General features: G+C 30.8%; 1 protein-coding gene across 1 annotated transcript; it reads right to left on the bottom strand.

The window, feature by feature from the left end:
- Positions 1 to 3,004: 3,004 nt before the first annotated feature.
- LOC111037918 (zinc finger and BTB domain-containing protein 18-like) lies at positions 3,005 to 11,320 on the bottom strand. The gene is made up of 4 exons (XM_022320766.1): positions 11,135 to 11,320; positions 4,765 to 5,566; positions 4,563 to 4,619; positions 3,005 to 4,480 (listed from the first exon to the last, which is right to left on the bottom strand). The coding sequence occupies exons 1-4, from the start codon at positions 11,318 to 11,320 to the stop codon at positions 4,239 to 4,241; spliced, it is 1,287 nt and encodes a 428-aa protein (XP_022176458.1). The 3' UTR covers positions 3,005 to 4,238.
- Between the last annotated feature and the right edge of the window lie 14,178 nt (positions 11,321 to 25,498).

Genomic DNA, 25,498 nt, shown 5'->3' on the forward strand with positions numbered 1-25,498 from the left:
CTCTCATGTAGCCTATAACTATATTCCAGGAAATCTCACTATTTAGAAGGTTGAAATATCATTGGCCAATAGACAAATTAAGCTAATTATGTTACCAACTTATTTTTGTAAACAATATTAACAAGGTATTTTCATAGGTAACTAATGAGTAGGGTTTGGATTTATATGCAATAAAAAATGATAAAATACGCATTTGATTTCTTAAAGCATGCAAAAATGTGGAGAAAAAAAATTTAATTCTATCAATCATTTTATAGATTTATTTAAAATTAATTATAAATAATATAATTAAGTATTTTGACCATTAGTTTTAAAAATTATTTAACAAATATCATCTTTAACTTCTTCACTTTGAACTTGATGAATTCTTAGAAATCGTTTTCATAAATGTAACACTAAATGTCATTGACAAAATATTAAATTTTGAAGGTAGATTTATACGGCAAATACGGGTCCATGATAAAATTGTATTCTTTGTAGTCAACCATGTCGTGAGCTAATAAATAATACAGGTAAATAGTACAGGTACATCTATTTATCCGCAAATAAATCAATTATTATGGATTTTCGTTAGATGAATACGTACATTTTTTACATAAGTTTTTTCAAATATATTCAAACTCTAAACATGCAGTTATAGATAGGTACCTATAAATTATGATTAAAATATGCAAAAATATGCAAAATATAAACTGTTCTAGGTATTAAATTCTGTATATGAGCCAAATCATGGACATTACTGTCAACCAATGTATTGCGGATTAGATGAATATAGAATATATTAATGCATAGAAATCCTAGCCCTATACTAATGAGTCATTAGTAATGACTAATGAGTAATGAGTACCTAGTAATTAATGATTACCTACTTTATAGATTCCTCTCGCCTGTATATCCATGATGTGACCATGTAGGTAGGTACATGTAGTTTTATTTTTTTTTTTTATCAATTTACTTTAACCTTACCTTTTTATAATATATTATACACAAATTACAAATAAATGTGTGCCGAAATGCCAAAACCGCGGATATTGTACAAAGTATACATGTATGTGTTACGAAATAAAAGTATAGTTAAGCCGGATTCACAGCTACTGAGCTACGTCGTGTGTCGTGTCGTCCAAATCGCATTGTGATTGGACATCGCATGTCTGGCATGCTATAACCAAGTTGCAACAGAGTACACCAACAACTGACTAAACTTTAACATTGATATGGTTACCAGTTGTAACCATAATTACCACGCCCTCGTACGAAGTACCTAGATGTGAATCCGATTTAACGGTTACAATAATTACAGTAGGTAACTACGTAGCGAGACGACGACATTTTTTTAGTGTCACATGACGTATTTAAGTAGCGAAATTGGCGGCTTATATTTTTTAATTGCGATTGTACTATTAAATAAATGTATTCGACCCGGTAACAATTGTCGAGAACAAAAGACGACGGCCGATTTTAAATTTTAAAAAGCAATTTTTAACAAATTATTTTTATTTTCTAGGTTCTCCTCATTAAACAGGCTAACTACAGCTCTCAGTCTGTGGGCAAGACCGCACTACCCACACATAGATAGGTATCACACACAAAAGTACAATTAGGTATCATTCAAAAAATCTGACACATCAGCGAGGCGTGTGAGTTTTTCTTGTAAAGTCGTTTTTACAGATCAACACCCCCTAAATTAAGTATCAGGCAGTGGATTAGTGAAAATAATTAATATAATTAAGTTAGCAACTGAAGTAAAAAATACAATTTTCAAATTTTATAGAATTACGAAAAATTAAAAAAGACAGCACCCTTAATCTTAAAACCTGTTGAATAATATTGATACTCCATGTTTGTCACTGCAAACGAGAGGACGTTAATTATTTGTAGGTACTTGAAAGAAAAGTTCAACTGCGTTGTAAGACTACGTGCTAATTTATTCTGTGGTAGAAACGCGTGTGGATAAAGCTCTACTGAAAACGTCGGAAATCTAAAATCAAACCGATCAATAGATTTTCTTTTAATAGTAGGTATACAACGGATTAAGGGCAATACCGAGACAATAGATCCTCGTGCATATTTTTTGGTTCGAATTCGCACGTGTAACCTCCTCAATTAATTTATCATCATCAGTCGCAGGACTATTGTTTTGTTTTTTTATTTTATTTTTATTTTTTACGCCTTAAAAATTTCAAATCGTAAATGACCTGCAGTGGCTGCGGACCGTGAACAATTGCGATTCGTTTCGGTCAAAGAAAAATACGTGGCCGACACAAGCTTGCATAGCTTTCCTCGTTTCAGATACGCTTAAGCCTCAAGTGAAATCATAAATACATCGCAAAAACCGTATAAATTGATAATATATTATTATTATTACTATTATACCGGTTGTACCGCACACACGCTCGTCGACTGCTTTTCAAAATATTCATATCTGGACCAACGAAATTAATGTAATCGTGTGACTAGCTGATTATTTTGAATTTCATTTCATCAAAATCATCATCGTAGAAAACGTTTTTTTTCTATTAGGACATTTAGATATTAAGATACAGAAATAATCTTCCACAATTTCATAGGTATTTTTACAAGTTTATTTTATAGAAAAATTAAATAAGTAGGTACCTAAAAAAAAGAATGATAATAGATTCATAAAAAAGCGAATAATATTATAAATCCAACACAATACTTAATAATACAAAAATTAATAGTTAACAAAATTAGTCTTAAGTATAAATCATATAAAATGTATAAAAAAAATAGGGCACTTACCATATTCTAACCTGTTTACCGTTACAAAAAATTCATAATATAGACGTATACAAAATAATAAAACGAAATTTTATGTTGGTAGTTTGTAAATAATATAAATCAAGGAAAATGCCCATTATTAACACAAAAATACAATAATAAACATTGTACATGGTCAGATCGATCTAAATCAGTCAGATGAAATATATATTTAAATACATACATTATATATATACATATATATAACATTAAATTATTGTCATGGAAAAATAGTATTTTTTTTTTTAAGTAAAACTAGTGGTGCATAAGATGAAGACCCGTAGCGATTTAACAGTCGATATGTATTATTCAAAATCCTAAGACTTGATTTAGTGAGCAAATTCATATAACATGAACCACCTAACTCTTATTGTACTATTTTTATCATTTTCCCAACAGTGTGGAATTCGTTCAACAATATTTTGTTTTGCCAAAATATGGTAGTTTACTGACAACTAGTTTTAACCATCATATAAAAATACAAACCTAACATATAACAAAGCACATTTAAAAAAAATTTTACAAAAAATAAAACATGTAGGTACATCTGAAAATACAACAAACATTTGGAAGACACTACTTGTACAAACAGTTTTAGAAACGAGAGTATAATCTGAATGCTGAAGTTTAAGTAAAAATTCAATAATCACATGTTCATAAGGCACTTTGGAAGCTCACAGTGAGGTATATCCGTAAAAAAAAAATATATATAATAAAACATTGATACAAAAAGAAAAAAACATTTTATCACATAGCGTTAAATAATTCATGAGCTTTGAAATTCGTAATTATATAATGATAAATTCGCTTAAGTACTACAACTTATAAAAATAATTAATACTAAAGAATAAACTTACATGTAAGTTAAAATGATTAACGTTTATCATTTAAATTTATATATATTTTAGGAACAAGTGTCGCGGTTAATCCTTAAATACTGCATACATAATATTAATATTATATAAAATAATACGCACACTGTCCTACAATTACATAAGAAAAAAAATACAACTTAACATAAGACACATGCATATAACATTTTACATAAAAACACAGTTTCAAAAACATCTGGTCACATAATGAGGACAACATTATTCATATAAAAATTCCAATGTTTAGGAAACAATATTAAGTCATAGTATTTAAATATATTTTTGGACATTGAACAATACACAATGGATAAAAATTAATAACTGTAATCATAATAAAATCAATAGAGTTGATATTGAGCCTTAAAATTATTTGTTCAAACGAATTAGGAAAATAATTGTTTCATTTCATTCAATAAATTGGAAGCTAATACTGAACCCTGATCAATGAAGTTTCCATGAAATCACAACAATGAGCAAATATGAAGGTTTGTTTAATAATAATAATAAAAAAAAATTAAAAGTAAAAAAAGTTAGAGAGCCTCAACTCTTTAAAACTTTTACATTGGATGTCATGACGCATCTAGGAACTTACTCTAACGCAGTGTGGTACTTGCGTATGTGCACCCTTAGATTACCACTTTGTTTGGCGCGATATTCACAATGAGGACAACGATGAACTGGCTCTTTCCCTCCACATTCAAATACTTCATGACGTTTCAATGTACTCTTCCATCGGTACCTCTTGCCGCAGTGCTGACAACTGAATGGATTTGCTTGAGTTGTACGCACGTATTTGGAGTTTTGTTCAAAGTTTTTCCACCATAAAGAACCTTAAGGAAAACACGTAATAAATACACATAATTTATTTGCATACAGAATCAACTTATGTCAAATGACAGTCGTCAAAAATACCTTGATCCTGCATGTTCGGTGGTATGTTCATGCCTCCATATTCAGTAAGTTCCATACCTAAAAGAAAAACATATTTAAAATTTGAACATTTTTACAACTTTTAACTTATTATTGGCAGCCAATGACTTGACATAAATTAGTTTAGTAATAATAAATCCAAAAACATGAAACAATACATTTTAATTTAATGAATGATTTTTACCTTCTTCAGGCCGAAAATTTGTCATGCTGATTTGTGAGGATGTTAAGTCTACCTTAACAGTTGTGCTTGTTGTACACATATCAGAATGAACATTATTTTCACTTTCACTAGCTTCTTCTTCTGTATCAGTTTTCTCAAGTTTAATGTCACTTATCGAGCCACTAGAAGGCCAGTACTTTTCTTCTTTATCTTCAACTATTAAGCCATTGACTTCGAGCTTTTTCTCTGGATTATCCTCGACGGCTTGAACATTTGCAGATTCCACCACAGGTTTAGAAATTACTGGAGGAGATGGTATGTTTGCCTTGCCTTCACCAGCTAAACTAGGTGCAGTGGGGTTTGGTGTATTGTTAATATCTAAACTATTAGCATTAGTGCGACTCGGATTAACTGGTGAGACAACAAGACTACTAAAGTTCTTCACTGGTTGTACTAATTTACGTCGTTTTGTATTTGGTATAGTAGGTACAATAGGTGTTGGGGTTGGCAGTGGTGGGACAGTCATGGATGGATCAAAAGCACCATCAGTAACTTTAGGTGTAACAGACTTTTTAGGCAGACCAGGTGAAATATTTCGGGTTGCATTTTTTCGAGAATCTAGTTTTCGATCAGATCGACCACTACTTTCAGTCAGTCCTTTAATTTGCAACGATTCTGCTGCTTTCAGGAATGATCCAAGCTGTTCTTGGGTAATATTCACTTCACCGCGGTACATATAGTCCATCATAGACCGCAATTCTTGATACGTTACATCTTTAAGTATAAGCACCGGATATTTGTCAAAATGTTGATTTAATAGCATCTAAAAGAAAAAAAGTAGAGTAAAAATTAGTCTAAAAGACTTAAGTAATTATGAAACATTTATTTTTAAAGTATAACTTAACATAAGAAAATTGAGTATAACAAATGTTATAGTATATTAGGTATAGGTATTATAAGATACACGCTTTTTTAAAAACCAACAAAAAAAATCTACCTACAAGTCAGAGCTAAAATTTAAAAAAATAATAGACTAGCATAGTATAATGTGAAATCAGAAAATGCCTACCATAAAAAAAAAATTCTCTGAACTAATCAAAACAACAACTAATTTCAATCAACACAATCATAAAAATAATTATTATTTAAAGTAATTCGCTTAAAATTAAATGTACAGATAAAGTTAATAGTAATAAGTTATGTGATATTCTTTTATTGGAGCCAAACTGCCCAGCACAGTAGGTAGGCTATTATTAAATAATAATTCACATAGTTTGTAACTGGTATCTTATAAAAGAGGTCAAGTTGACAAAGTGTATCAGACAGCTGTCTGAATAATGTCATACACTCAATAGTCTACCGGAACAAGAAAAAAAAGTATGAGCTAATTTCTCCTCACACATACAGGCTAAACAATATATTATATTCTACACATTTATTGCCTATTGTGTGACATATTATTTTCTTTTTTTTATTACATTTATAAATTCCTTAAAAAATTCATTTTTAATAGTACCTATAAAAAAATCAAAATACTGAGTAAGTGTTAAATTTGATTTGTTCTGTTTATTCTGTACACATTTAATAAACACATATCATATAATAGATGTAAGTGCATTTTTTAAATAAATAATTAAAATACTAAATTAGGTAACAGAGTAAACATCTTAAAAAAACTATCTAGGCCACTTTTTTTGTGATGTGCCTTCTATTATAATTGACAGTACACTCAAAGTTGGATGTACCAAATCAGTGAATGGAAAATAGAAAGGCAATAATAAGATGAGGCTAAACACAGTTATATAATAGTTTTCAACAAGATTTTCACGGTATTTGTTTATTTTAAATCATTCAGTTGAACTAAAAGTAATTCAACAAAGACCTAAATATAAATTATATTAAATTTTAAGATGCAAATTTATAAATTACACGGTTATGACATTTTTTATGTGAATATTATTTTAAATTTTTAAAGCAATACCCAACTATTTAATAATATAATAATAAAAGAAAATGAGAAAATAAAAAGAAATATTAATAAATGATTTATTATTTACCCACAGCTTATATTTAACTAATCAATATAGTATTAATTTGTAAAGTATTCTTTTATCACATATCCTTCAATTCAAATATTGTACCTAATGTTTTAATATCAAAATATTATCTCAGAACAAAGATTTATATAGGTACAAATACTTTGACTAACAATATTTCTATGGATAACAATTTGTACATAAATGAGTAATATAATTTTCAATGATTAATAGGTAGGTAATAGGCACACTATGTTCAGTTAATAAAAAAAATAATAGATTATAACAACACATATACAAATTGACAATTGCAGACTTTCAAATAATTAGGTAACATAAATGTTTTATTCAAACAAAATCATTAGAGAAATAAGATGAAAAATTATTATAATTTTTAACATCAAATATATTTTGTTTATTCCTTTAAACTGAAAAAAAATAAAAAATAAAAGAATAAAATATTATTTTATTACATATTTAGTATTATGTACAAAGAGTATTTTCAAATATGACAAATAAGCTAAATATTCCCTTATCTCTGAAATATAGTTTATTAAGCAAAAAATAAACTTTTTTCTACGAATTATTTTTCAACAAATTGTCAACATATTTGTTAACCACATCACATTATGTAATAACTTTTTGTACTTAGTTAGGTAATGATAAATAATTAAACAAATTATGCAAATTGCATGCATTTTTAAAAGTAGGGTAGACCATATACAATAATTTAAGTGAACTAATAGTTACTTAACACTGTAGGTACCTATCCATTATACAGTGCATAGCTATCTAAAAAGATTTTTTATTAAGAATAAATAACGAACAATTAATGTATTCTACAATACATCTCTCTTAAATTTAGAAATTATATTTATATAAAGTTTAAAATTTTAATAATTCTTAATGGTGCAGGCAAAACTAATAATTACTGTTTTTAGCTTTAAGAAAAATAATTGCTCTAGTAATCATTGGACAAATTATAGTTTCAGTTTTTTAACAAGGTCTGATCAATAATAATTAACATGAGTCAATAAAATAAAAATTGAATACAGTATAGTTAACAAAACACGATTTAAAGTTTTAAAACAACATTTTTTTTTTAAATTATAATAAAATAATTTGGTATCTAATAAAGTAACAAGTATTAACATATTGAAAATCTACGAGTATAACTAAAATATATAAAAGGGTAATTAAAATTGTGTCAAGACTTGAATATTACTAGGTTCTAACAGTGTACAAACCTAATATTTTAAAAGTATACACAATGTTTTTGATTTCTAAATAATCAACTTATTTACTATACCAAATTCTAAAATAAAATAGTATTTAATCTGAAATTACAATCGACCCGAAAAACTATGTAACATAACCTTTTTGACACGGCAATGAAAGAGAGATAATGATAATTACTTGATTTGATTGTTTTATTCTTCTAAACTACTGAAGTAACAAATAAGTTTACTATGATCAGAATATTATAATAAAGTTATACATAGAGAAAATTCAAAGAACATATTTTATTTGATCGGTAGAAAATATGATGACAACAAACTATTTAAAATCCAGTGGTTTTCTTTTAAATTTATCAATTAAAAAAAAATAATAACAATAATTCATTTGTAAATGATTAATATTTTTATTTACTCACGGACATTGATATAATCTAAACATTTTTTATTTTATTATTATTATAACTAAACATTGTGTACCTACATGGAAAACAATTATAAATATGTATCATAAAATGCATTGATACAAAATATTTATTTAAGACAATTTTATTTTATATATTATATATATAACCTCATGTTTAACTATGCAATGATCTAATTTTTAATTTAAAATCAACAATTTTTTAAAGAATGAATAATATGATGTCATAACAATCATGAAAAAATAGTAAAAGAAATCAAACATTAACAATATGGTTAACATCATACATTCATCAAATATTATGTAAAGGCAATTTACCCAATCTATATTATTGTAATTGTTTAAAAATATTGCATCAAATTAATTATTGCTAGTTTAATAGAGATAATAAAGGTATTTAGGTAATATATTACTACTCACAAATATATATAAAAACAGAGCAAATAGGAACTATAGCCTATAGTTATAATTTAATTACCTATACCAATAATGCCTTACAGAAATATGCAATTAAAAATGTTCTTAAGTAAAGACCACGTATTCAACTTAAAACTTTAGTGCTTAGGTATATAAATATTAATAAAAAAAAGTAATTGTATCTTAAAATGCAAAAAGTAATTTAAAAGTTAAATTAATTTTTTTCTTTTTCCGTTGAATATATCATACCTACCTAAATAATAATTTGGTAAGATTTATGTTAGTATTGTACCTATAATCTATAAATTACTACTAAAAGGTTACCTACTAAATATATTAATTATTATACATCATATTAAATTTGAGTACCTTTACAATTGTATTTTAATACAGTAACCTACTAGTTTCAACTCATTATATTTAACTTTGTGTAGATATATTAATTAACTATGATAGAGTATCAATGAAGATTATATTATACCTACTTAATTCTACAATTTAGAAATTACATAATTAATTATTTTGATAATTAAATATTCTGTTAAATAAAATACCTAGGTGTTATTTTAAATAATGATTATTCTTTTAAATATACTAACTACTTAGAAACTAACTTTAATTGTATTTACATAATGATAAGGTAGCTTTTTCTTATGTATAGTAATTCACAAAGGAAAAAATATGGAAATAACTATTATGGTGTCAATAGTCAAAAAAAGGTGCAACCTAAATGATTGTTAAGTGACCAATAAAAGAAATTTTTTTAGTCATGAAATATGGAACATTTTACATTGATGTCATGGTATTATGGAACCTAAAAAATAAATAAAATTCAACTTTTTCAATAAGCAAATACTAACAATAAATTATTGATTGTTACTCATCAAAAATCAATTTTATATCATCATCCTAGCATATATACATTTTTAAAACAAGTTTAACACACATCCAACCAGACTTACTTACATAACTACTGCTATGACTATACCTACCTTAATTCAGAAGATTCTGGCTTTCTATAGCAAATACATAAATTAATAAATCAGTAGAGAAATTTTTAAAATATCAGTGTTAATCATAGAATACTTAAGTTACATGAAATTTCTTATGAAATCTTTATGTGTAAATATTTAGAAATTTGCCAACTAATAGGTAGGATTAGTTGCATAAAACAATATGGTCTATGGGTAATTTAAAAAAGAACAAACCGTTTTATAATATTTATTTTACAGTCAAATAAAATGTTCAATTCTAATAGTTTTATTAATACCTCAATTAAAACTAGAAAAGTAGAAACAATTCAGTTCATAGGAGACATCTCTACTAAAAGAGTATAGTAAAATAGTATGCTAAATTTAATGATGTTGATAACCTTTCATAGGACCTATTAACAACTTTTAATATTCTGATTAATTTTCTATATCATTCATATTATACCAATATACTCGTGTACACGTATGTCACATGTACTTAGATAAATACGTCTAATAAACCAGACAGAAATATTTTTAATCAAACCTAAATGAAAGGATAGTTCAATCAATAGATTAATATAAAATAATTTGGAATGTACAAATTTTGTACGTACCATAATAATACCTAAAACATAAGTTCATTTTTTTTAAAACAGTTTTTGATATTTGACAATTCAGATGATTTAAGACGATTACAAGCTAACAAAAAATAATCATGCAGTGAAATTTTGTGAACACAACTTTTTATATAAAAATAATTACACAGCACACTGATAAAGATTTAGGTTAGTTTAATCGTAAAATCAAAAACCGAATAATAAAAATACGATTTTAGTCCGTGTAAAGAGTAATGTTATTAGCAATAGACAACAGTTTAATGAAAACGTCAAATAACTTAAACTTTCGATCAATTCTAACCTACAGCCAATTTAAAATCACGTTTTCGATTCATCAACAGCGGATTAGGCAATAACAAAACCATCGAAAGTTTCGAGAACAACAGGTATCCATCGCTAAAACAATGACAAAAACAACGATAACCACGACTACGACAACAAAGAAAAAGTTGGAAGTTTCGAGGGCGAATAAATCGATACGTCCTGGCAGACTCAACAGGTGCTCCATGCGATCAAACAACGAAAACGCGGCGGCTCAACATATGGGACACGCCACAACGTGGATGACACGGCGCGATAAGAGTCGGGCGGACGACGGCGACAAACGCCAAAGCCGCGTCCACAACAACCACAACACGATCATTCAGAACAATATATACTGTAAAATTACATGCGCTCGGCGACTTACCGCGAAATAGGGGCTGCAGGCGGACAGGACAACTTTATGAGCGTTCATGTACTGTCCCTCGGCGGCCAGGGCGCAGTCCACAAGCGATCCGCTCTCCAGCAGGCTGTCGAACACCGAAATCAACGTGTTCTGATGGTTGTTCCACCGCAAGCAGAACTGTTGCTGCTGCTGCTGTTGGTGGTCCATGGCTTGACGGGACGTAGTGAACGTGCGGCGGTGGTTACAATGGTAATAATATTATGATTACAACAAAGATAAAATAATATTCGATGGTATCACTCGGACACGCGGACGGTGGACCGGCTAAAACGTGGACGGTGTACCGCTGATCGTACTTGCCTGGCGAAAACGTCTACGCTACAAAATGCGACGACAACAACGGCGACGAGCAGCCGACGCGAAGACGACCTGTTGTGCGCGTTCGCGTGTGCACAACATATACACACACACACACACACACACACACACACACACACACACACACACGCACGCGCAAGCGCACAACCGATAGGACCGGACGGCTGTGTAAAGTAAACGCGCCGCAGCGACAGCACCACACGCACCACAAAAAGCGCGAACCGCACGAGCACGCGAGATCGCGAAAAACTTGTCAACCGAAGTGTGGACAATTTACACAGGACATAAAGATTTAGGATTCGGTAACGTTTGAAAGTGGCGGTGTAATTATTAAAATAAAAAAAATATTATTGGATAGGTGTAATATACACGATACTCAATATCGTATCGAGATACTACCCAATATCTTTTATAACTCTTAGTATTGTTATTGTCACCGCGGAGGTTTGACAGACGATACCAAAATATGAGGACGTGTTTTATTAATTACGACGACGTCGGCGCAGATTTCGCGACGGACCGGTAGCGTGGAACAAGTCGCACTGCGGTCGTGTGCGACAAAAGCGTCGGATGAGTTATTATGGCAGGCCGATATTATGATGGGTAGTGGGTACCTATTGGACGTCCGGCGGTCCCGTTTTTAGCGGTGGCAGCAGCACCGGCGAAAGCAGCGCTGTGGGACAAAGAGAAATTTTCACACTGAAACGCGGCGTAACGAAATTCAAACATACCATCGCATCGGCACTCCGGTGTGGCGTTCGGTACTTCGGTTCGTTCGTCGCGTATATTACCGAAATATGGTGTGCGTGCGCGCGCGCTCGCTCGCGGGCCGGGTAGTCTCGGGCCGTTGGAGGGGTAGGACTGGTACGGTGGCGCGGCAACTACGGTCGGCGGGGAGCCGAGAGAGAAATACACGAAAAATAGAGAGAAAAAACAACAACAAAAAAAAAAATACAGAAACGACGGCGCGAAACGCGGACAATAAAGTTTTTTTTTCGGCAGTGCCAACTTTGAAAGTTTGCACGGTAATTTCGGACCGGTCGGCGGTCGCTGCACGGTGGGCGGCCGTCTTCCGGCCACCGCGCCGGTTACCCAGAGGCTCGTCTGTGCTTTAAAATAGTAACCAGTAACTGAGTTGTCAATCTGGCCAAATTACGTAATAATAATATGAAATCATCGAACAACGCTAACGACAGTCGTGGTAGTGTTGTGTTGTACTATGTTGATTTATCTTTTTAAATATTATTGTTAAAGTGTGCACACACTCGCACACTCATTATAAAAAAATCATAATTGTTATCAGTCCGCGTGCCAGCGCGCGTAAATGAGTTTTTTCATTAATGAAACGTCGGCGGCCAGAGTGATAATTAGTGCGGGACCGGGGCTAGCGTCGAGCAGTCGGTCGGTGGGGGCGGCGGCGGCTACGATTTACGGATCCGTAAACATGACCGACAATTATTATAATAGTATAGTAATAATAGTATAGTAATAGTAATATCCGAATAATTATTTCTGTTATCCGGTGGGCCATTCGCCAGTTCGCGGTCGATGTGCCGAATTGGTAGAGGAAAAACGTGCTTGCAGTGTGCACACCGGCCGGCCGCCCGAGGGAATGGCGTGTTCGACGTGCCGGTCACACTGCGCGAGTCGGCGAACGTTTGGAAAGTTCGACGGCGGCGGCCGTTTGTTTACACAATATACATTATACGGCCGCGGAGATTCGAACGCGGGCAAAAAAAAAAACAACGAAACAAGGGAAAAAATAAAGAGAGAAATAATATGATTTTTCGACTGCGGCACGGTTTCGGTGGGAGGAGAGAATTCTATTTCACGGAATTACATTGTGATGATCCGTATCGGGTCCGTCCTCACTCCTCGTCGCCGCCTCATGCTTCTTTTATTATATTATTATTATTATTATATATATAATATTATATACACGTTTTATTATTATTTTGCTGAAACGCGTGTATAACACAATGAGCTCGAAAAACGGTACCTAATATACTTAAATAAAATATTATTATTGTACTTTGCGTCCTCTTCTCGTACATCGTATTCATTGCCCATTGGAAAGCCAATGCGCGTGTATTTACTATTTATAATATCATGATGGAATGATGAATACAGCTGCATACTGTGTACTATTATGATTACGTTTGTGACGTCGTCTGTAAAATATGTGGACCTACGATACTATATTGTCTAATTCTCGAAAAGAACCATATATAGTTCGGCACTTACGCATAAAATACGAATAATATTAATATTATGCGTTAGTACTACTGACTACACTTCAATATCATAATAATAATATTATACTAATCGTCGGGCGGACAGAAATATTTTGGAGAAAAAAAAAATTGATATTTCGAACAAACGTCGCGTGTAGTGACACGGCGAAGAACGGTGTTGGAGAACGGTCGGACGGACATAATATTATTATATTTTTCCACGGAAAACACGTGTTGCGTAGCTTACACGTATGATGTTATATTATATATTTTATCATCAGATCGATGTGAACAGTAAAATCGATCGTCGTCCAGCAGTGGCTATCCGTTCACGTCCATTTGTTCGATTTTTCTGGACACTACGCATATGTGTGCGCGCATGCCAGAAATTCCGAGAAATGGGATAAAAACTGCAGCGGACGGCCGAAGACGACCATCATGGTCCGCCGCGACGCCCCCAAAAGGCAAAAACGTATATTTCAACATTTTCAACGGGTGGTGAAAAAATGTGTTCTCCAGCGCAGGCTGTGGAACCACGAAATAATACATTGTTATACGCCGTGTTCGCCACGGTCGTAATATACAGAGCGCACGAATTGTCGAGCCTGACCGGAAACGGAAAGCAGTATCAATAATATTACATTATCGTCGACGAAATACGGCAGTCCCCCAGATAATTAATGATCACGAAAATTAACAATATTATTTGTTTTAATGATATTATTTTACCATTATTAAGTTAATATTGTGTTAAACTTGGATTCACCGATCGTAGTACGGAATACGCACAAAGTAAATAATGTTGTGCGAGATAAGCTGTGATTTTCTGGCTTTGTCTAATACAAGTCCATTTAGAAGTGTTATATTTCCAAAGTACAGATTGATCTAGCGTAGTGGTACATGAAGATGAAATAGGAAAACTCATTTGAATACGTATTAGGCTACTTAAAGTCCAATTTCCCATTTTTTTTTTTTATTGAAATACTATGATAATTTTCTTATTTCTACTCCTTAAGGTTTCAAGTTTAAAGTGGTTTTTGATCGAATCCAAAAATGTCTTAAAATCGATCTCAAGTAAAGACCTTAAAGAATTCTAACGACTTCATTAAATCAATCAGCACCTACGTTAGAAATAGAAAACGTCTAAATCCCCTTATGAAATGTGTGTTAGACAATGGCAGATAATCACTGCTTTCGATCCACGATATTATTTTCATTTTTCACATCATAATTTAACATCATTACTATACTCGTATCTTATCGATAAAAAAATATGAAAGAAAATTGTTCTGAAGCAGTCATTTGAGTCACATAAATATTATTGCATTCGTTTAAAATAGTGCACATATCACGTTACACAATAATATATTATTATGTATAGTATTGCTATTATATGTTTATTTTAAAAAATGCATTAAATTGTAAATTATTTGTCAAGTGTTAATTGTATTTGTCAATCTTACTTTAGGAACCACTAATGAATCAACTGTAAGTGAAAATTTAACAGGAATTACGTCCCGGACGAAATTCATTCAAAATGTTACGTTATTACTTATTACCTCTCTTGGTTCAAAATTCGTGTGCACCGTTTAAAACGAAGATGAACCACAAAATAATAATTATTGGATTGTATAACTTAAAATAACTAGTTTTTATACCGGTCTGAATAAAATGGAGAACTAGGACCTTATAACCCTCGTCCGGCTTGTGTGAAAATAAACAAAGGAGATAAATTTACTTTTAAATTAATTTTGGTTCTTTTGTACTCTTATAAATTTAATAGAAAAAATTGTGGCTGGTGTCATTAATAGGGCTCGGTACTCGCCCCTGAACTCATTTAATCTTCAGGAAGTACATTTTTGCCTTTCTTGACTACATTTTTTCCAATTCATTATTTTATGAACTACGGATGATTAATCAATCGCTTTCAACATAATATTATTATAAGTTATTAACGGTTGATATTACTGTTTATTACACACGAGTAGTCAGAGTAGTCGAGAAACTCGAATGTTTCGATGATATGGACGAAACACGGGCTATCAGAATACTAAATATTATTTTATACAACGTTTGCGTACAAATTTCATTCCGAACCGACCGCACGAATATAATGTTAATAATAATAATATTTGGCAATAAATCTCGTCGACCCCGCGCAGTCGAATATTATAACCTATACCTGCTGCTATGCATTGTGCCGAGCCCGTTTCGAACCCTTGTCGAAAGGCGAAACACACGTGGTAACCTCGCCATTATATTTTATACAAAGACGGTGTTTCTCCACTGTTCCCAATGGTGTTTTGGATCCAAATGTACAACGTTCGTGTATAAAACGCGCGCGCATCATCGTCTCTTGTGCAGTAGGTGGTAGTTATACACGTGAACAAAAAATCTACAGGTAGGAAGATAGGTAGGCATGGTTTTAGGGTTATGCCGCCGGTCGAACGAAAAAAAAAAGGTTCGACGACGACGAAATATCCAAAAACTGGTTTTCGAACGGGTATATATGCGATATTCATGCGTATCGCGTGTACAGAGCGATTCGTTTAATCCGCAAATCCGTAGGACATAATAATATCACAATAATAATAATATTGGGTGTACAGTGTTATTATGCGGACAATGATATTAATATCGTTCAAGTCAAACGAAAACGCAATCAGATGTTTTCAAACAATTGTAATGTATTCTAAAAACTATCTCTTTTTAAAGATCACTTCGAATTCGTTGAGAAAGTATACCCGAACAATTTTATTGTTGTGAAGTATATATTGCAGGCCGGGGGTGTTATCGATTTTGAACTAAAATTGTGTACTGTGAAGAGCTAGTTTTCCGTTTGGGATGGGGGATTTATTGAGGGTCACGCACGGTATTTCGAATGTGTGATCCATAATTTTTCGAGTAGAAATACAAATTGACACGGGTATGCTATAATATATCGCATGAAATGTTGAACGATGCGAGGGACCTGTTTTGCGTTAAATGAATCACTCGGTATAATATAGCTCGCGCGATTGTGAACGAGTAAACACTAAATAACGACAAAAAAACCTCTATATTTTAATAGTTAAAATATATATATTCGAACAAAAAAACATAAAACTCATAAGATTATAATATGTTGACTACCTAACTGTCCAGTCACGATAAGGTTAGGAACATTATAAATTCGTAAGTCCTTTTTTTTCTTTAGTTCGATCGCGAAAACGTGTCGACCGTAATATTATTACAATACCGCCGGTAGCCGAATTTTTATTGCGCTTTTATCGACGAATTATCAATTTATGTTATATTATATAAATATATAATACTGTACGTATTATTCATCATCATAATGTAAAAATGCTGTTAATAGACACTTTCTGTATATAATTAATATAAATAAATAAATATACATATTATTATTGAAATACATCGTTTATTGTATACGTTAGGTTATAGGTACATTATTTATATAGACAGCACAGCGATACTTATTACGATGATATTATTATAATACCAGTCGGCCGAGATCGATACCCTAAAAAATCTCGTTCCATAAGAATGACCGATAAAAAACAAACTACACATAATATAAACCGTATAGGTACTATAATAATCGGTTCACGCGAGTCTTAATAATAATATGTATTTCGACGATACATGGACTATATGGAATCGCATAATGTATATAAAGAGATCTCATTACTCCGTTTACCGCGACGATCGGCTCAAAAAGTACACGCTGAAAGTCAGTGGCGGTGGCGGTGGTCCGCTTGCCGCTCGGCGTTCGGATGTAGGTCTCCGCCGCCGCTACGAAAATGTTTTTCTCTAGCGATTCGTTACGTTTGGTTTCCTTCCGAAAAGCGCTCCGGCGGCGTCACACTCTTCTCTAATCTCCATTTCTCATTTTCCAGCCACCCGTCGTCCAAAACTGTATTATTATTATCATCTGCATCGTCGTGTGAGCGTACGCTATGCACGTCTATATTATAATACGACTATTTTCCAGTGTCGTCGGCCTTCGGAATTCGCGACCGCCAAGGCCAGGGATTGTCGAATTTAAGCGTATATGTATAGCGACAAGTCCAGTTTGGTCGCCATTATACATATTTCGTAGTAATAAATAACAATACAAAATAATCATTTATTAGGTATACCTACCTTTGTTATTCGCCGACCGTTTGCGTTCGACTATTATTACGCGCACGCGTGCCCGCTAATTGGGCATTCGGACGGGTCGAGAAACGTTCGTTGAAAATTTTGCACACACACGTCACACGAACAAGCGCGAAAAGACGAAAAGATAACGGTATTCGGTCAATTTCCACCCGAAGTGGACATAGGACATTTGCCAGCTGGCAGTAGGACATTTTTAAAATAATATATTTGGATGGGGATAAGAAACGGACGGTTTTTGTGCTAAAGAGATGATATGACGAAAAGTAGGTACGTTTTCATTCTTATATACGTATAGCCGTATAGGTATCTACTAATTGATCTAATTATATTAGATATTATATTATTATTATCAATAGAGATTTTGAAAACAAGTTTAGGTTCTTCGTGTCGTATTTAGATCTTACTATAACAACCCAAAAACCAAATTATTTATCAAGAAATTGATTTCAAAAATGTAATAGTCGGAGAACCCATTCCATAGTGTACCTATTTGTATAGTAGTTTATCGAGTGTACTTCGTCATTGAGTATAGGTCACGCTGAATTGATGAGTTAAATTTCATTGAATTCAGTGCTCATGAATCATTGCACACGAATAAAAACGATTCTGGGCAGGGACGGATTATCGCTTGTCAACCTATTATCTATATATTACTGCAGAAAGTATATTGTATACATCATATTATATAAATATATTATTGATATTGATTTTTGAGACTGCAAAATTGAGTCAATACCAACTTGTTAAATAAAATTTTGTTTAAATAGGCAAAAGCTTAAAATGAATTCATTTTAAATTTTTTTATTTGTTTTTAACTAGTAGTTATTATATAGCTCAACGACAACACTTAAACCTTAAAACATGCATACATTTAAACATATAAAATAATATACTTAAACATAGTAATAATGAAAAATAATTTTAAAATAATCTATATTAATATAGTATAGATAGAAGGTAAATAAAAAAAAATGTACAGAAGAACTAATAACATTATTTAATGAGATTTATGCAATATGCCATTATTATAATAATTGAAGTTACTGAGATAGAAATAATAATATACTAAGGAGTAAGGGGTATAACGCTTGTGTAGTACTCCATGGGGAGGGAAGTGAGGGGATTACATTTAATGCAGAAAGGTTTGAAATAAATTATAATATATACACCGATACGACGATACGTCGTTGGTAGAATATAATTCAATAATATGGAATATTATTAGTCAACGACGTTGGCATAAGAAAGTTTAGTCTGGAGAAGAAGAGAGTTATAAGAATATGACGTGTGGTTTTTACTCGGAATATGATGATTTGGCTGAATGGTTTTATACCACTAATTGTATAGAGGGATTTGTACGCCTTTTAGTTGGACGTATCGCCACCCGGCTCCCTCGTATCATAGGGCACACTTAGCAGTTGGCAAGACTTAAAATAATTTAAATATTTTAAGAATGTCATTGTGTAAAATTAAATATAATAGTATATTATTTTATACGTAAACATTTCAAGCCTTCGCAGATATTGTTGGATTAAAACAAATCAACTAAAATCGTTATTCTTTGCTTAAATGTACAGTTTTGTCAAAACATTTTGATTTCAAATGACTATTAAAAAAATTGTACCTTTATACCTATATAATTTTTAGATAAGTAATTACATTTTAAGGTCTCAGTAAAAACTAGTTATAAGTAACCTCGCATTACATTTTCAAGCGTAAATAAACCATTCAAATTTAAAATGCTATAAATTGTTAACTACAAAATATTTTGAAAATTCAACTGCTGTTTGTATAAAAGATAATTTAAATCAGTGGTGCCAGTGCGCATCTTGGGGCGGTGGAATTTTAGTAAGGGGTTGCCAATAGATTATCATCAAATGAAAAAGTATTGTATTAAAACTTGTATAATAATGTGTTGGTAGAGTTCGCCTGATTGAAATAAATACATTTGGGGTCGTGGATCAAAATATAGGTTGAGCACCACTGATTTAAGTGCACTTATGAAATCATGATACGAAATGTTTCAAGTTCCTATATGCGATTAATATTTTTTGATTATTCACAAAATAAAAAAAAAATCATTAGAGGTTAATCGTTATATTATACGTTTAAATATCCAATGTCGTCAATTTTAACTGGAATCGCTTATAAAAAATGTAGGTATGTGGTTTGGCTAAACTTTTTTTTTCAATTTTCAGTCATAAAAAAGGGGGAAGGGGTAACCGCTTTGCTGTACAGTAGGTGTCGAGGGCGGAACTTCATCATTGAAGAGTAAGTCACACTGTAAGTTATCATATATGTGTTCAATTTTAATTCAATGATAAATCATTACATAAAAAACGATTCTAAACGAAGACAATAAGTATAATATTTAATGATATTTATTTATATTTTATACATATAATATATATGGTAATGTAGAAAAGGTTGAATTAATTTTTGCTGAAATCATTGAATTCGAAAATGTCCTTGAATGTATAAAATATAACGAATAACGTTATACTTTAAAAGTTTCAAGTACTCATGAATAATATATTTTTGAATTACAACAAAATAAATAAAATTATAATTTTTTTTTTTATATATCCATTGAAATTTTGTTCAAATGTCGAATTAAAAATATCTATAAAAAACTGTTAACATACATTTTAGATTTTTGGTTACTGAAATACTTACGAAGAATCATTGTATTAGATTTTTAATCAAAAGTTACATGGTGTAACTAATTAAAAATGGATATATAATCTAAATTTTATATACATATAAAAGTTGAATATTTTCTAAATTTTGAATTACAAAATTGTTTAAAAATGTTTGTAATTTTGGCGAATTTTATCAAAATTTCAACTTCATCACTTTTTTTTTAAATGAGGCTGTGTATTTTTAATAATTTAATAGTACTATAATAACAGCTTATGAGCAATCGCTTGTATTAAATTTTAAAGCTTTTTGACCAAGTGAAAAATAATTTATTGACATTTTTATGATGTAAAGAAGGTGAGAAAACACATGTTAAAAATGTAAGTATATGTAAATTTTTTTTGTTTGCAAAATGTACATTATTATTAAAATAACTAAAAAAATTCAAATTTCAAAAATCTTTGAATAGTTCAAAATGAGTCAATTTTTTTTTAAATTTTTAATTGTGTTTAAAATGATAAAATTGACGTTTGATAGAAATGTTAAGTATCCATGGTGTTAATTTTTGGAAGACAACAAAATATCAAAATATTAATTGACGAGTAAATATCAAAGAAATTTGGACTCTTAACTTTTATAAGGCTTTTCAGTACTTTTTTTTATAGGTATAAAAACTAACGAGGAACGTTATATTGCATTTGCAGGGCTGGTTAGGAATTTCTGAACCCAGCCCCATACACTAACTTATCCGGTCCCCCCTCACTGTCACACAGTCAAGTATTACAAATATATCGTATAGTTATTATAAAATAATGTAATATTGTTATTTAACTACCCTGATACTAATAAAAACCATAATATTTTTGTACACTTTTTTGTTTTACTATTTTATTGCTCAGAATATTCTACAATATATAACAAGGTTATTAACATGAATCATGTTGGAGACCCATAAATGGCCCATATTAAAAATAAGATCTGGTAGTCTTGGCGGGGGCCTAGCCCATTGGGCTACAATCCCTGCTAAATGTTCACCCTAGCTCGTCGGGCAAGTACATTTGTAAATCACAGATTTACAATGAAGAATTGTTATGAAATTATAACAAAATAATTTTCAAATGTTCGCGATTTTGATGGATTTTGTCAAAATTCTAATCTTAAACGCTTTTAAACAAATATTGTGGCTATTTAATATTTATTAAAGTAATATTATAGTTTTTATACATGGTTTATGAACAATGAACAGCTTATGAGGAACCTAAAATCAAATTTTCAAATTTGTTGACCTTCAAAAAAATTGTATTTACATTTAAAGAAAAAACCTAAAAATTGTTAAATACCTCAAAATATATCACACAATTTAGGTACCACATGGCATACTTCACTATACGTCTATACACAATACACATTACAGCATTATACCATGGTATAATACTGCAGTGTTACATTGATACTATATACATTATGATGGCTGATATTTGTATGCCTCAAACTGAGTCAAACCTATACCTGTGTAGTACTGTAGACTGTAGTACTGTAGTCTGTAGACTGTAGTACTGTAGTATAGTAGTACGTACCTATGGTACGAGTATGATGTATATCTATTTATAGGAGATTACGTAAAAATTATATACTTAATCAGGTACCGTGGGTTGAACCATTTAAAGATTAACGAAAGATACACTTAGATTTAAAAAAAACATTAACGTTTTTTAAAATAAATCTTTTACATAATTCTAAATCGTTACAAAAAAACATTTTTGAAATCAATTAATATTTTTACCATTTTTTATCGTTATCATTTCTTCAGGGTTTTGCACCATTTAACGACAACATACATTTTTTATTTAATTGTTTTGTCAAATCATTTTATTCGGAGTATTTTTATAGATATATAAAAATCACATTTCAGCCATGTAATTAATTTGTTTTAAGTAATAAGTATTATTTTTAAGTTACAAGTTATAACTTATATTTAAATCGTAAAACCCGTTTCGCGCTAGAGGACTGACGGCAGTGAGCGTTACTAGGTTCGGTTTCCCTACTTTGTCCCTTAAATACGTGGGGATTGGGGAATGCTTGAATTCGAACCCAATTGGTCGAGACACAGATTACTTCCCTCGTGGCATGGAGTATAGTCTAAAATTAAATTTGTAAGCATGAAAGTACCTACTCCAAAAAATATTCTGCTTTGAAATAAGGAACTTAATTAATACTTATGTTGTAATTTAAAAAAGCGGACAAGTGGATGTCGCTCTGTTGTATATTAGGTGTCTAAGAGGTGGATGTAATGGATGGTATTAAATTTTAATTCAATGAAATAAAATCATTATAGACGAAAAACGATTCTGAGTGGAAACGGTATGTCAGTTTAGGATTTTTTATATTGTTATTACTTATTATTAATATAGTACCTAGCCGGTAAGTTAAATTAATATTATTCTTAAATTATCAGTGATGCTGGAAAAAATATTAAATATACCTATGTAAAATTGGGCTGTTTTGGAACCGAATCACAACAAAATGATAACCATTATTCTTTGTGTTAATATGCAATTTTGTCCAAATTTAATTTGAACTTAAAATGTCTGTAAAAAAATATTCCTATATATTTTTTAAATTTATTAGTTATGGGAAATACTGCTTAAGTGGAACCTTGTTTTAAATTTTCAAACCTTAGCCATCATAAAAAATAAACATTTTATACATTTTTAACTACAAAATCATTTTCAATTATTAATTTGAAAAATACTGTCAACATTTAAACTTTAAATGCTTATAAAAATATAATTTAACTTTCTGGTCTAATTCCTAAATCCGGACCAAAAATATTACTAGACGCTGTAATTACTGCTTTTTAAAAATCGACAAGTAAAAACCTGGGGTAGGGAAACAAGTTTTGTTGTTTTTCAAAACATTTTTCAGTTATTGTTTTAAACATTGTTTTATAAATTGAAGTTGTCTTACTTTCTAATAAACAATATACAGCAGCAATAAAAAAATCATTTTTTGGGACTCGTATAACATAATATTATTACGTAAAATGCTTAGGACTGAGATTAAAATTTCCGTCACAAAACCAAGTACTTGCCTTTGTTAAAACAAGGAGTCCTTCATCCACAGCGAAAATTATAACTCGTTCGTGGTTTAAATCCATGTTCTCGGATAATAAAAAATATTTTTCTCCATACAATTACCAATCGCCTTAAATACAAATTATATAATATCACTAATATTTTTACCCGAAAAATCAACATTTATAAGAAAAAATGAAAATTTCAGATGACTATAAATAGTTTAAAAATATGCGAAATATTAACCTTCAATTTTCAAATCTTCTTTTATTAATTTTGGATTAGAAATGTCTTTTGATGTACATAATACCACATCACACTTGCATTTAATTTTCATGCTACATTACCATCTTAAATTATTCCTGTGTTTATGTTTATTGTATACGAGAACTCCCGTACACTATTTTATTTATACTATCACCTTTTGTTTTTAATTTAAATATTTCACTCATTTTCACAAAATTTGGATTGAAAAACACTAATAAAAAATTTGAATTTCACAAAATGTACGGTTCCAGCGTTTACGATACAAAATATCGACTGAGCATTTAGTAAAATAACCAACTAATCCAAGGTAATTCGCTTTTAGATTAAAAAATAAGTAAAGATAAGGTGTAATACATTTGTTATTTATGATTATGACTTACCATTTAAAGCGATCATCTATAGCATAAAGGTAATAATATAATATAGACTCCCATAATGGCTAATACTGAATAGTATTGGGTGACGGTGGCCTAACTTAATAAAGTGGTCAACAAACGATTATATATATTACAAATGGTACGTCAATATAATGACCAATATTATATTACCAGTATAATTATAAATTAAATTCCAATGCACTGGATGCGACTAAAGGAGTTGAAATATGATCCATCAAACTTAAAAATGAAATGAATTATCATACATCCTACATCTTTTTTTACTTTATCAAAAAAAGTATAATATTATGTACATAAACATATAATTAACTTATAAATAACTGTATATTATAATAAATAAACCGGACTTTTGTTCGCCGGACTTTTAGGTGGAAATGTGGAATCCCAATATTTACAATCATAAACGATGTTATTATATGCACTGAAAATAAACACAAACAGATTTTCAATATGCGGGTTTGAGTTGTAGTTTCTAGTAATTACCAAAGTCTATGCATTCATGACACACATTCCTGGAATTATTAGATCCAATCGATTTTTGATTGCAGGGCAAGAGTCCAAACGTCCAGTCCGCCAACGACCAATATTCATATTATTATTTGCTATTTCACACATATTTGCTGTTAAATTCGCCACTGAGGCCGCTGTCCATTATTATTGTGCCCATAAGGCTATGGGACCTTAATATAAATCGGGAACATGTTGGATATAGGAAACACAATATTTTATTTCTGGGATTTAATTTTTAATAATATCGTAATCACACTAATTAGCGAAAAAAAAATTAAGCTATAGGAGGAACACGGTAAAAATTGAATCGTTTACTTTGATTCTAAATTCTAATAACTATAATAACAGTTATAAATTGTAAGCCCAGTGGCCTAAGTAGCCTAAGGTCTTTTTTTTTCTTACAATAAAAAAAAAATAATAATCATAAAGATTTTAAGGAGATGACGACGTATGAAGTACACATTACAATATTTTCATCAATAGGTTATAAATACTGCGAAACGTGCATGATAGTGGCTGCCTTAGAAATAATATTCTTAGAATAGCTGTGCTGCAATTACTGCTTCCAATTATTTGTATAGCTATAGCCACCCATTTGAAAAAACAATTTCATATAGAATTCGGTAATATACAAGATAATTAACGCCCCCTCAGTAAATTGTTTTAATGTAATGATAAAGATCCTGTGGCCCTTCAATTTGGACATACCTTAGAGACCCC

The sequence above is a fragment of the Myzus persicae genome, unplaced genomic scaffold (genome assembly GCF_001856785.1).
Source record: "Myzus persicae strain clone G006 unplaced genomic scaffold, MPER_G0061.0, whole genome shotgun sequence".
In the NCBI taxonomy this organism is placed as follows: domain Eukaryota; kingdom Metazoa; phylum Arthropoda; class Insecta; order Hemiptera; family Aphididae; genus Myzus; species Myzus persicae.

Coding starts and splice junctions, on each gene's coding strand:
- LOC111037918 (XM_022320766.1), bottom strand. CDS start 11,320: ATGGACCACCAACAGCAGCAGCAGCAACAGTTCTGCTTGCGGTGGAAC. Junction 5,567..11,134: donor CCTGCAGCCCCTATTTCGCG/GTAAGTCGCCGA, acceptor TTTTTCTTTTAG/ATGCTATTAAATCAACATTT. Junction 4,481..4,562: donor ACCGAACATGCAGGATCAAG/GTATTTTTGACG, acceptor GTTTTCCTTAAG/GTTCTTTATGGTGGAAAAAC.